Raw genomic sequence first — 11,757 nt, 5'->3', positions numbered from 1 at the left:
CACATTACTTTTGCACAAAACGAACACTAAAAATTGCCCCAATTTTTTTTTTTTTTTTTTTTTTTTCTTTTTGACATTTTGCAATTGGCATGCGCGCCAAAAAGTGTTTTTGAAAAACGTAAAATACCCTTTTTATTTCACTTCCAATAATTATTTACGTTAAAATTTTTTTTAATATTTAAAACCAAATTTTGATTTTTAAACCTTATTTTTTCACTTAATGATTTTTTTTCGTTCGAATCAAAAAAAAAAAAAAAAAAAAACATTAACATCGGTAATTTAAATAATTTTAAAAAGTTTCCGCCATTTTGATATCAGTTTTTTAGTTAAGCTATATTCACAATAAAAAAGCTCACTCAACTTTTTTGAAAAAATATTTATAAATTAAATTTTTTTAACGTAATAATTTAATAATTTATTAATTACAAATTACGGTGTTTAATAAAATTATTTTAATCGCGTCCTTTATTAATTATTTTTATTTATTTAAACGTGAAAATTGTTTTTGTCAAAGTGATGTGAATTATTCTTTCAATATTTAGATGCCGCATAAAACCAAATCGTTATTTACTTTGTAATATAAATATTATTATGTTAAATGTCGTTTTCCGTTTAAAATATGACAAACTCGCTTTGTCCGTGTACAATTTTAATTAAATTATTTTCAACATATTTATAAATAACATAAAACAATGAATTTAAGTACGGTAGTTTTGGATAATGGAGCATGCTACGCTAAAATAGGGTTAAGTACACAAAATGAACCCAAGTAAGTGTTTGTTTAGTTAGTTATTTTAAATTACGAGTAGAAAATTATTTAATTATTATTATTTTCTAATTACTAATTAAATAAATTTACTTACAGAGTCATTCCTAATTGTATTATGAAAGCCAAAAGTGAAAGAAGGCGTCCATTTGTTGGTGATCAAATTGAAGACTGCAGAGATGCATCTGGTTTATTTTACATTTTACCTTTTCAAAAAGTATTCAAATTAATTAAATTACTTTTACAAACGTAAAAAAAAAAAAAAAAAAAAAAAAAAAAACTTATTCTAAATTTTTTTTTTTTTTTAATTATAAATAATAATAAAATTTTTATTTCAGGGTTATTTAGTTAATTGGGATGTTCAAAAAAATGTATGGGATTACATGTTTAGTAAAGAATGTTGCGATTATAATTTATCTGAAATGAATGTTATCGTGACTGAACCATTTTTTAATTTTCCCTCCATTCAAGAGGCCATGACTGAAATTTTCTTCGAAGAATTCGCTTGTGCAGGACTTTTAAGAATAAACAGTAAGATTAATCATTTGTCAAAAATGTGATTTTTTCTTTAAATATAAATGGAAAAAAATGTTTTTTTTTTTTTTTTTCAGGTGCGAGTTTAAGTAATTTTCATTACAGTATAAATAATCCGGAAAGTTTGTGTTGTTTAGTTGTCGATTCTGGGTATAGTTTCACACACATTGCACCTTACATAAAGAATAAAAAATTAACTAGTGCAATTAGGAGAATCGATGTCGGTGGAAAACTTTTAACCAATCATTTAAAAGATATCATATCGTACAGGTTAATTATTATTATGTATAGTGTATGTTTTACTCTATATAAAATATTCATATAATTCAATTTTTTTTTTTTTTTAATAATTATTTCAGGCAACTTCATGTAATGGATGAAACCTATGTAATTAATCAAGTTAAAGAAGATTCATGTTTTGTATCACAGTCGTTTATGAAAGATATGGAATTAGCTAGGAAAAAAGGGCAGGAAAATAAAATAATGAGAGAATATGTTTTACCCGATTATACTACAATCAGAAGAGGATACCTTTGTCAGCCAGGAGAAAAAGGAGAAGATCATGTTAGTACGAGTTTGATATCTTTACAATGTTTATACATTCACGTAAATAATTAAACGATGATAAATTTTCAGCAATGTTTAAGGTTAAATAATGAAAGATTTTCAGTACCTGAAACATTATTTCATCCCAGCGATATAGGAATTAATCAAATGGGAATTCCAGAAGCAATACTAAACAGTATTCTATCGTGTCCGGAAGAAACTTGGCCTCATTTATTTTCAAATATTATTTTAACCGGAGGATCCACGCTTTTTCCAGGTTTTAAAGAAAGAGTAGAAAATGAAATACGATGTTTGACTCCAGATCATTTCGACGTTAAAGTAACATTGCCTGAAAAGTAATAAAAAAAAAAAAAAAATTTTAATTAAACAAACTTAATAAAAAAAAAATTATTTATTTATTTATATATTTTTTTTATTAATTTTTAGCCCGATACAATATTGTTGGAGGGGTGGAGCAATGTTAGCAAATTCAGAAAATTTTAATGATATGTTAGTGAGCAGAAAAGAATACGAGGAAAAGGGTTACGTCATAGTCGACGAAAAATTCGACGTGTAATTAATAATAATAATAATAATAAATAATCAATCAATGATAAAAAATAATTATTTTTTAAATATATAAATAAAATTATTTATTTTTTTAAAAAAAAAAAAAGTTTTTTTTTTCTTTCTTTACTCAAACTCTCATTAAAAAAAAAAAAAAAAAAAGATTTTGTTCAGTCGTTATTTCAGGTTTATGATGGGATAAAAGGGTTAATTGTATACCTGGAGAAAAAATTTTTTATGAAAAAGATAAAAGTTTGAGAATTAATTTGTTACCGTCTGCTTTTTTTTATCTCTTGACTATTACAACGACTGAGACTAATATTCTACCATTTTACATTCAACTTGAAATAAAATGAAAATTTTAGATTTATTTTTAAAACGAATTATGTCGATTTATAAAAGTTAAAAATTTTTTATGAATTTATTACAAATTTAAAAAAAAAATTAAATTAATTAAATTACTTGAAAATAAAAAAAGGTCAAAGTTCAAACGATTATTTTTTTATATTTAACCTGTACTCGTCGAATGTTAATTTTTTTTTTTTTATTAATAATAAATATATATTTTTTTTTTTTAAAAACGAAAATTGAGACATATTACGATTTGAATTTAAACCCAAATTAAAGATACCCCAACAAGGGGATGCTGGATAAAAAACTCGGTACCAGTATTTGTTTGGATTTCGAAAATGAAAAATTTATTTGTGTTTTCTTTATTATTTATATACACTAATTGCAATGAAGAAAATCGTGAGCCGAAATTTTTTTTCGGACCGAAACGGGAAACGGTCGTTTCGTACAGGCAAATTTCTGAATTTGTAACCGAATTTATACCCTCGTCGTGTTTCGTAATTGAAGAAACTTTACAACCGTGCAGACACGTGAGAAATCTCGAAATATATCCATCGGTACCAACCAGGTAATCGTTTTAACTTATTTTTTTACCTAACAAAACCAAAAAATTTTTTTTTTTTTTTTAAATAAAATTCTCATTTGTTAATTTTTTGTCTTTTAAAGAATTACAAAAACACAAATTCCGCAAATAAATCGTGATCAGGCACCTGATAATCGGAAACCGGTAACACAACCCAGCGAAACATTTTCAAAATTACCAACGCCCCCGTTGAAAACAACACCACCGAAAATCAAAACTCATCATTCGCCATATTGGAATTGGAATTTATTTAATCCATTTTACACACGAAATGTAACATATACGGAAACGAAAACAAAATATGTTACAACTAAAGTCGAAGACCCTCAAACGGTCGTTTCTTTTCACATAAAAGGATGTCGTCCGAGCTTATTGCCATTTAATTTACCAGAATGTCCGAGACCGGAACAAACGGTAAAGGAACAAGAAAAAAGTATTGTTATTATGGCACCGTTAAAATTCATATCCACAATCGATCCCATCTTAATAACGCCATCTAAAATCGAAGAATTAGAAGATGAAGGACAAGAAAAACAAGAAGAAGAAGAAGAAGAACAAGAAGAATCATTTGAAGAAGAAGAAAAAAATCAAACGAGATCAGATTTTGAATAAATAATTTTATTTTAATTTTATTTTTTTTAAATATTTTCACACAAATAAAAATTTTATTTTAACGTAATTTTCTTGTCCGGTTTTTTTGTTTCCTTTTAAAATTTTCCAAAAATAAAATAATTTCCTAGTTTCCAATAAAATCATTGTTTAATTATTGTCGGCTTAATGTCAAAGTTATTTGACCTTTCTTTTTCCATTCTAACGTTTAACAAACCTTCGGGTGATTGTCTGATAGGATTCTCATAAGAACGACACATGGGTATGCTACGATCATTCGGAATGCATTTTTGTGCCAATAAAGTGGCCGTAACTCTATGATCAATATATTTTTCAAGTTTTGTTATTAGTATAGTTTTTGTAAAGGGTTCCGAAGAATCGTGTTGTTGTTTTTGAAAATCCAAATACGATGGCATAGATTCCGATCCCATTAAATTCGTCCCCCCTTTATTATTTCCTTTGTTTATTTTTTCTTCTCTGAATTTAAATTTAAGATATTTTGGCTTTCTGTGATTGACTCCGCCATTTTCTCCATTACTCAAAATTTTCGTTTCACGAATTTGAACCGTCGGCGTTGGATCTATAAAAGATTTTCTTACTTGGTTCAATTCGTAATTGTTATTCGATTGATACTGAGAATCGAGTTCGATATCATCGTAATCGTCGTCATCTGTTCTCGAATCGTGTGATAAACATGGTGGTAAACGTTCATAGGCTGTGTAACAAACGGGATGAGTCGTATGTCTCCGAGTAACCTAAAAAAAAAAAAAAATTAATAAATATTTTCTGTCGTTTCCGTTCGCAAAATTCTCTGACACAAATATTCACCTCCAGATATTCCGTTTTCGTCGCTTTTGAATTTTGATACTGTCCTCCTAAATTTGCAAGAGCTTGTAAAAAGGGTAAACGTGACATGCCAAAATCTGGCATGGAAAACGACGACATGGATGGAAACGTGAAACTGAGTTCCGGAGCTTTACTTTCTTTTATTTCTTCTTCTTCGACTTTTTTAATTTTTTCGAATGCTGACGTGATGACGTCATCATAAATTATCAATATCAAAAAAATACACGTTGATAATTTTCTTATTTCCATGATCTATTTAACAAAAAATTGCTAAAAATTTTCTTTTTTTTTTTTTTTTAACGCCAAAACAACAAAGAAAATTTAAATTTAGAAAAATTTACTTACCTCCCTTATTTTTTTTTTTAAATTATCTTATAAATTCACAAAAATTTAAAAATTATATTTATTAAGGGATGAACGTTCGTCTCACAACCCTCTACGTACAAAATCAACGCGAAAACTAAATTTTAAATTTAAATATTTTTGACCTGTACGAAAACAATACCTCCCAAATTTTTTTTTTTTTTTTTTTTTTTTTACTGTTAGTTTTATAAATAGAATAATAATAATAATAATAACGGACGACAAAACTATTGAACTGTACAACAATTGGAAAAAAAAATTTTTTTTTGGAATATTTTAAATTAAAAATTTTCTCTCTCATTTTTTCTAAATTTTATTTTCATAAATATTTCATAACTTTTTCCCCAAAATTTATTAAAAAAAATAATTTATTATTGTATATTATTATTATTATTATTATCCTTTTACGCACTTGTTGCAAAACGTTAAGAAAAGAAAAGAAAAGAAAAAGTTATTATTTATATTCGGAAAAGGCAAACATCGGGTGTGTCTCATTTACACAGCTAGATAAATTGTGTAATACACAATTTTTCTTTTTTATTTCTATCCAACAATAAAGTTTTATTGAACTGTAATGCGTGGGTTCAATACTCATTTAAAAAACTTTTATATGTGATAATGCATTAAACCAGAGGGTACCGAGTACATTGAATCTATAGGGTGCGCTAAAACTCATTGACACTTGTAGGATTGGTACCACCGCCATAATAATAATGTGGGATTAAATAAATGATTGGATTTTTTACCAAATCAATGAATGAAATTTTTAACATACAACTCGATCCTATCTCATCTCAAAATAATATCGGGATAATAAACAAATTTTTTTGTCCAAATTCAAATTAAATCAAAACAACCATTTCGACATATTTTTTTTTATTCGTATTAATACCATCGAAAATGTAAAACCTTTAACAACAACAACAACAACGTTTATAAAAGAATTTAAAATCTTATAAAAACTACCTGAAACTTATTTTTTCTATTTTTAAAATCCATTCGAGACTCATTTAATTTTATAACATGGGTAAATTACACAAGATAATCGTCTCGTCGTTGCAGGGTAAAATATTTTTTTTTTTTTTGAACTGGAAATAATAATAATAATTATTATTATTACGACAATAAAAAATCGTTAATGCCTCCCCACCGCCCCCCCCACCCGAATAGAAATTCGTTCTATTCGTTTAATAATAATTCGCAACGAATATTTTGACAAATAAAAAAAAAAAAAAAAAAAAAAATTTAATCGTTTATGTAGGTTTCCCTTGACAGTGACAGTGAGTTAACCGCGTGTGTGTGTGTGTGTCAAGTTAAAAAAAACGTTACGCAATCGTTTTGTGCGCGCGTGAGAATCAAATTTTTTTTATTTTTTTTCACTTTTTTATTAATATTTTTACCGCCATTATCATCATTATCGAATCGAATCGAATCGATCTTTCTTTCGCGAGAAAAAAAAACTCATGCTGACACTGACCTCAGATAACGTAAAATTTATTTAATAAATTTTCTTATTCTTTTTATTATTACGAGTGTAAAATCATAGTTAGTTAGTCGTCGTCGTCGTTGTCGGAGGAGGAGGAGGAGGAGGAGGATTTTGTTATAATAACTTAAACAATAAATTTTAAAACTATTAAAAATAACAATAATAAAAGATAAACTTTAATAATAATAATAATAAGTCGCTAATAAAAAAAAAAAAAAAAAAAAAAAATTTTTTAATGACTCGTACATTTTGTGTTGTTGTTTTGTTAACATTTTACAACCAACCCTCCCCCCTTCCCCCCCCCCTTTTTTTAAAAATAATTTTTCGGTTTGTTTGTTTGTCGGATCGTTGTTTTTGGCGAAACAGTCAAATATTGAATTATTAGCGAGGAAAATAAAAAAAAAATATTCATTACACGTGGGATGTAAGAGAACTAATAAAGTATAACAAGTTTCCTAGCAGGTAGGTAGGTGGTTTAATCTAAGTGGTGGACAACTTATTGGTCTTTGGTCAAGGTTACATAATCATCGTCATTCAAACAACAACAACAAAAAACTTAATTGGGTTTTTTAGTTAAAAACTAAACCTTTCCACCACTAATACTACACATATATTTATATATTTTTTATAAATGTTACGTAACCTTCGAAAAAAATAAAAAAAAAAAAAAAAAATGGATGTCGTCAACGATTTGAAAATATAATTTGCACTCAATTTACACCCTTAAAATATTCTATCGAGTTTAATTAATGTTATTGGTTAATGCACGTTAATCGATATATGTAAAGAAAACAAAATGTTTGACAATGACTTAAATCTAATTAACGCTTTTTAAAAAATTGTGGGGGAATCATAATGAGGAGAGAAAAGGTAGTATATATTTAAAGTAGGCGCGAACACAACAGATTTTTTTTTTTTTTTTTTAATATTAATCTTACGAAGTTTTATATTTAAATTAATAGACTCGATCAGGTTTGTTTCCAACAAGAAAGAGAGAGAGAGAGAGAGAAAAAAAAACCCACGCATAGGAATAATTTTTTTTTTTTTTTTTTTTTGTTACTTCTGGTTATTTCCCTGTACAAATGTAAACTAGAATTAAACTCGTTGACGTTTTTGTTATGTTTACCCTTGAATTGTCTTTTTATAAGCCAACAACAACAACAACAACGTTTCATACGAATGTTTTAAAAAAAACATTAAAGAAAAATAATATTCGAATGAATTAAAAAATTTAAAGTTTAAAATTTCGACCTAATTTTTTTTTCTATTGTTTTTTCTTTCTATCAAATTAATTACTCGTCTCGTACTTTTAAAATTTTTTTGTAAGAGAAAAACAAATAACGTAAAAAAAATTATTTATATGTCTCGTAAGCAAATCTTTTGTATATATATATATATGTAAAAAAAAAAAAAATATGAAATCGAATACACGACGATTTTTGTCATTTATATATATATATGAATCTTTTCAGCGTTTTTTTTTTTTTTTTTTAATTAATTTCTATTCCCGAAAGGTTACTTGTATACATATATATATATATAATAATCTACAACTTTATTTTCATTCTGATTACACGTTATTTATTTACAAATAAACGACCTCGACAAAATTAAAAGTAGTTCATCGCCTACATTATACATATATATATATGTTTTACGAGTTTTTATATATATATATATTTTTTTTTATTCTTTTTTTTTTTTTCTTTATTAAAAAACATAAATCCCATTTTATACAAATGGGTGTGCAGAGTAGACATTTTTTCCTTTTTAGAGTTTTTCTTTTATTTTTTTTGTCATGTCTGAGATTTCGACTCGAATTAAAAAAATTTTTTTTTGTGTTTACACATGTTTTTAAAATTTTTTTTTTTTTTTTTTACATATAAATATTATCATTAAATATTCGCGGGGAAGGGGGGGGAAAGTAAAATTAATATAACCTTTCGAACGTTTACGAAACTTTTTTTTTTCGTTTTGTTTTGCTTAGCAGATAAATAATAAAAAGATTTGATAAATTTACACTTATTTACGACTGATACACTTTATTACGAAATTTGTTAAAATTTAATTTAAACGTTTATTTGATTACCTCATTAATTTAATTTAATTTTTTTTTTTGTATTCATTCTAGATTTTAACCTTTAAATTTCGTAATAAAAATTAAATGTAAAGTAAATATAAAACTAAATACCTGATTTTATAACGCGGATCATTTTTTTTCCCTCCAAAATTTATCAATGCGGGATCCATCAATCAGAAGCAAAACAACGACAGATACTGAAACAAAAATAATAAAAAATAATATAAGTTTTAATTTTTATTAAAAACATTTTTTAAATTAATAAGAATAAATAATATATATAAAAATTCCATATCGTCGAGTTTTTATTAATAATAATAATAATTATGCTTTTATTCATTCATTCATTCGAATAAAAAAAAAAATATGCCTTTTCATTAACGAATCCTTTTTTTATTATTTTTTTTTCAATAAATAAATTTTTATTTTGATTTGTTTGAATACATTTTTTTTTCAAACATAATAAAACTCAATTAGCATAAAAAATAAAAAAAAAAGAAGAAAAAAAAATATATATGAGAGATGAAAACAAGGTTGAAGGTATTGAAACAACAAAGGCGTGATTTTATATATATATATATATATATAAATAAATTAAATATTTTTAATCGAGAGTAAAAAAAATAAAAAGGAGCGAAGCGAATATATTTATTTTATGCGTGTTTCGATCATTTAACAAAAAAGAAAAAAGAAAAGAAAAAAATAGCAAAATTTAAAAGAGACATGTTAAACGAATCGAATTTGAATTTCAGGTATATTACTACTGCTACTACTACTACTACTACTACTACTACAACTATTATGGAATCGTCGTCATTATTTTGCGGTTTTAGATATCACAAGATTCGTAATATCACATGATCGTCAGAGTGCAAATAGTAAACAGTCGCGATAACTCTCGCTATAAGAAACAAGCGATGAGGTATGATTGATGTAAATTTTTTAATTTTTTTTTTCTTTTATCATCATCATCATTTATTATTATTATTATTATTGTTACAATTAATTTTTCTTTTTTTTGAGGAGAGAGGAAATTAAATTGAAATTTATTACGATTGTGGAATTTTATATTATTTATACATTTGTGGGTTTGTCTTTTTTTTTTTTTTTTTTTTTTTTTTAGGAAAAATCAACTTTTATCATTGTAATAATATTCAGTTACGTTACAACATTAAAGTTGCTACCGGAGACTAAATAATAATAATAATTCGTTTTTGTGAACGGAAAAATAAAAATAAAATTATTATTATTATTAATATTAAATTTAATTAATAACGAAAATGAAATTTGGAACTTGACGAAATAATTTTCTTTTTTTTTTTGTTATTCATACCGAAAAAAAGTGCGTGCATTTAAAAAAAAAAAAAAAAAGAAAAGAAAATGGGCATTGCTTGGTGTAGAGAAAGAGTAGAACAAGCACAAAATTCTAAATCGCCGGTTGATAGGATTTTAGTACGATGTTCTAATTTGGTAAGTTTTTATTACTATTATTATTATTATTATTATTATTATTATTATTACTGTTATTATTACTTCCCATTTCCGTAATGCCATTTAAAGTTTACCAAAAAAAAATTATTATTATTATTATTATTTTTTTCATCTTCTTTTAATTTTATATATAAAAAAAAAAATGGCGATTTAAAAAATTTTACTTAAACATTGGAAAAGTTAATAAAAATTAATGTATGTGCCACTAACAAAACTAAAATTTGAATATCATTATTATTATTATTATTATTATTATTATTATACTAAAAAACGATTTCTACGTTTAAATTTTAGTTTTTTTAAAATAAAAAAAAAAAACAAAAATACAAAGCCATTTTATAAATAAACCTTGCAAAAATTTAATTTAAACGTCATTACGTAACACCAACAAAATTTTCATATGTAAAAAATTATCGATTACGTAAAATTTCCACTAATGTATTTTCATTTATTGATAAAATATAAATAAATCGAAATTTCCAGAAAAAAAGAGGAAAATTAACAATCTCGTTCTTAATTAAAAAAAAAAAAACTCATTTTTTAAAGGCGCCACATTTGTTGCTAATAAATCAAAAAGCCCCCCCTGCCCCCCTTCCTTCGTCTTTGTTTTTTTTTTTTTTTAAATTTATTTATTTACTATTTTTAACGCCACGCAGATAACTTTAAAACAATTTAAATAATGTGATAATAATGATATTATCATGTCATTAAAATTACCTAAACTATAAAACTCCCATCATAAATAATGTATTATGTAAAAAAAAAATTAATTTAAATAAACATTAGTATTATTATTATTATTATTTTATAAATTTTTTTTTTTTAAATGCATAACTCTAACCTTATGCGTAGATGAAATACGTTTTGTTCGTGTTAACAATGTCAAATTCTCAGTTATTTATACGCAATGATATCCTTATTATTATTATTATTATCATTAAACAGTTATTGTTTTTTTTGTAATGACGTCACGTTTGAAAAAAAATATTTAATAAATAATGTTTTAATGCATAATTTCGAGTTGGATAAAGACTAATAATTTTTCACGAAGGAAATCAAATTTAAAAATGGCTGACTTCTTACACGATATGTAAAAATTTTCTTATTCAATTACTACTATTTATCGTTTAATAAATCTTTTGTGAAAACATTTTTAAAAAAAAAGTCTGGTGCCACTGTGGAAAATTTTTCTATTATCATTGTTGTTAGAAAATAACGTTACTTAACGCGACATTTAAATAATTTTTTTAACAATTAACAACACGATGAACGATGAGGTTAATTAATACATACATAATACAAAACTAATAATTATTGAAAAATAATAATAATTAATAAAATAGATTTACGATAGCAATGACAATGAAATTTAAACAAAAAATTACGTCATTAAACCCACGTTCATTTAAACCATTAATTATTAATATTAATAATAATAATAATTTTTTTTCGGCGGTATTTAAATTTTTTTTTTTTTTTTTTTAAACCGTGACAAATCGCCATTTTTTTTTTTTTTTAAATGGTAACAGAGTAAA

General features: G+C 24.7%; 4 protein-coding genes across 4 annotated transcripts in view; 3 read left to right on the top strand and 1 right to left on the bottom strand.

The window, feature by feature from the left end:
- Positions 1 to 692: 692 nt before the first annotated feature.
- Phum_PHUM561030 (uncharacterized protein) lies at positions 693 to 2,423 on the top strand (the record flags this gene model as incomplete). Its single annotated transcript, XM_002431880.1, has 7 exons — positions 693 to 769; positions 866 to 983; positions 1,105 to 1,297; positions 1,378 to 1,570; positions 1,660 to 1,864; positions 1,937 to 2,202; positions 2,294 to 2,423. 7 exons carry the CDS (start codon positions 693 to 695, stop codon positions 2,421 to 2,423), a joined length of 1,182 nt encoding a protein of 393 aa, XP_002431925.1.
- A 679-nt stretch (positions 2,424 to 3,102) lies between these two features.
- On the top strand, positions 3,103 to 4,097 carry Phum_PHUM561020 (uncharacterized protein; the record flags this gene model as incomplete). The annotated part of the gene is made up of 3 exons (XM_002431879.1): positions 3,103 to 3,332; positions 3,431 to 3,799; positions 4,088 to 4,097. The coding sequence occupies 3 exons, from the start codon at positions 3,103 to 3,105 to the stop codon at positions 4,095 to 4,097; spliced, it is 609 nt and encodes a 202-aa protein (XP_002431924.1).
- Positions 4,098 to 4,099: 2 nt separating this feature from the next.
- On the bottom strand, positions 4,100 to 5,051 carry Phum_PHUM561010 (uncharacterized protein; the record flags this gene model as incomplete). The annotated part of the gene is made up of 2 exons (XM_002431878.1): positions 4,100 to 4,711; positions 4,785 to 5,051. 2 exons carry the CDS (start codon positions 5,049 to 5,051, stop codon positions 4,100 to 4,102), a joined length of 879 nt encoding a protein of 292 aa, XP_002431923.1.
- Positions 5,052 to 11,494: 6,443 nt separating this feature from the next.
- The window catches only part of Phum_PHUM560900 (uncharacterized protein), a gene marked incomplete at both ends in the record, with an annotated part of 3,102 nt that continues 2,839 nt past the window's right edge, over positions 11,495 to 11,757 (top strand). The window contains one exon of the mRNA XM_002431877.1: positions 11,495 to 11,499. Within this exon, the coding sequence (XP_002431922.1) occupies positions 11,495 to 11,499 (5 nt within the window). The remainder of the gene's footprint in view (positions 11,500 to 11,757) is intronic.

The sequence above is a fragment of the Pediculus humanus genome, genomic scaffold (assembly GCF_000006295.1).
Source record: "Pediculus humanus corporis 1103172108298 genomic scaffold, whole genome shotgun sequence".
Taxonomy (NCBI): Eukaryota; Metazoa; Arthropoda; class Insecta; order Psocodea; family Pediculidae; genus Pediculus; species Pediculus humanus.
Note: the sequence above shows the minus strand (reverse complement) of the source record. Positions and strands in the feature narration are given on the sequence as shown.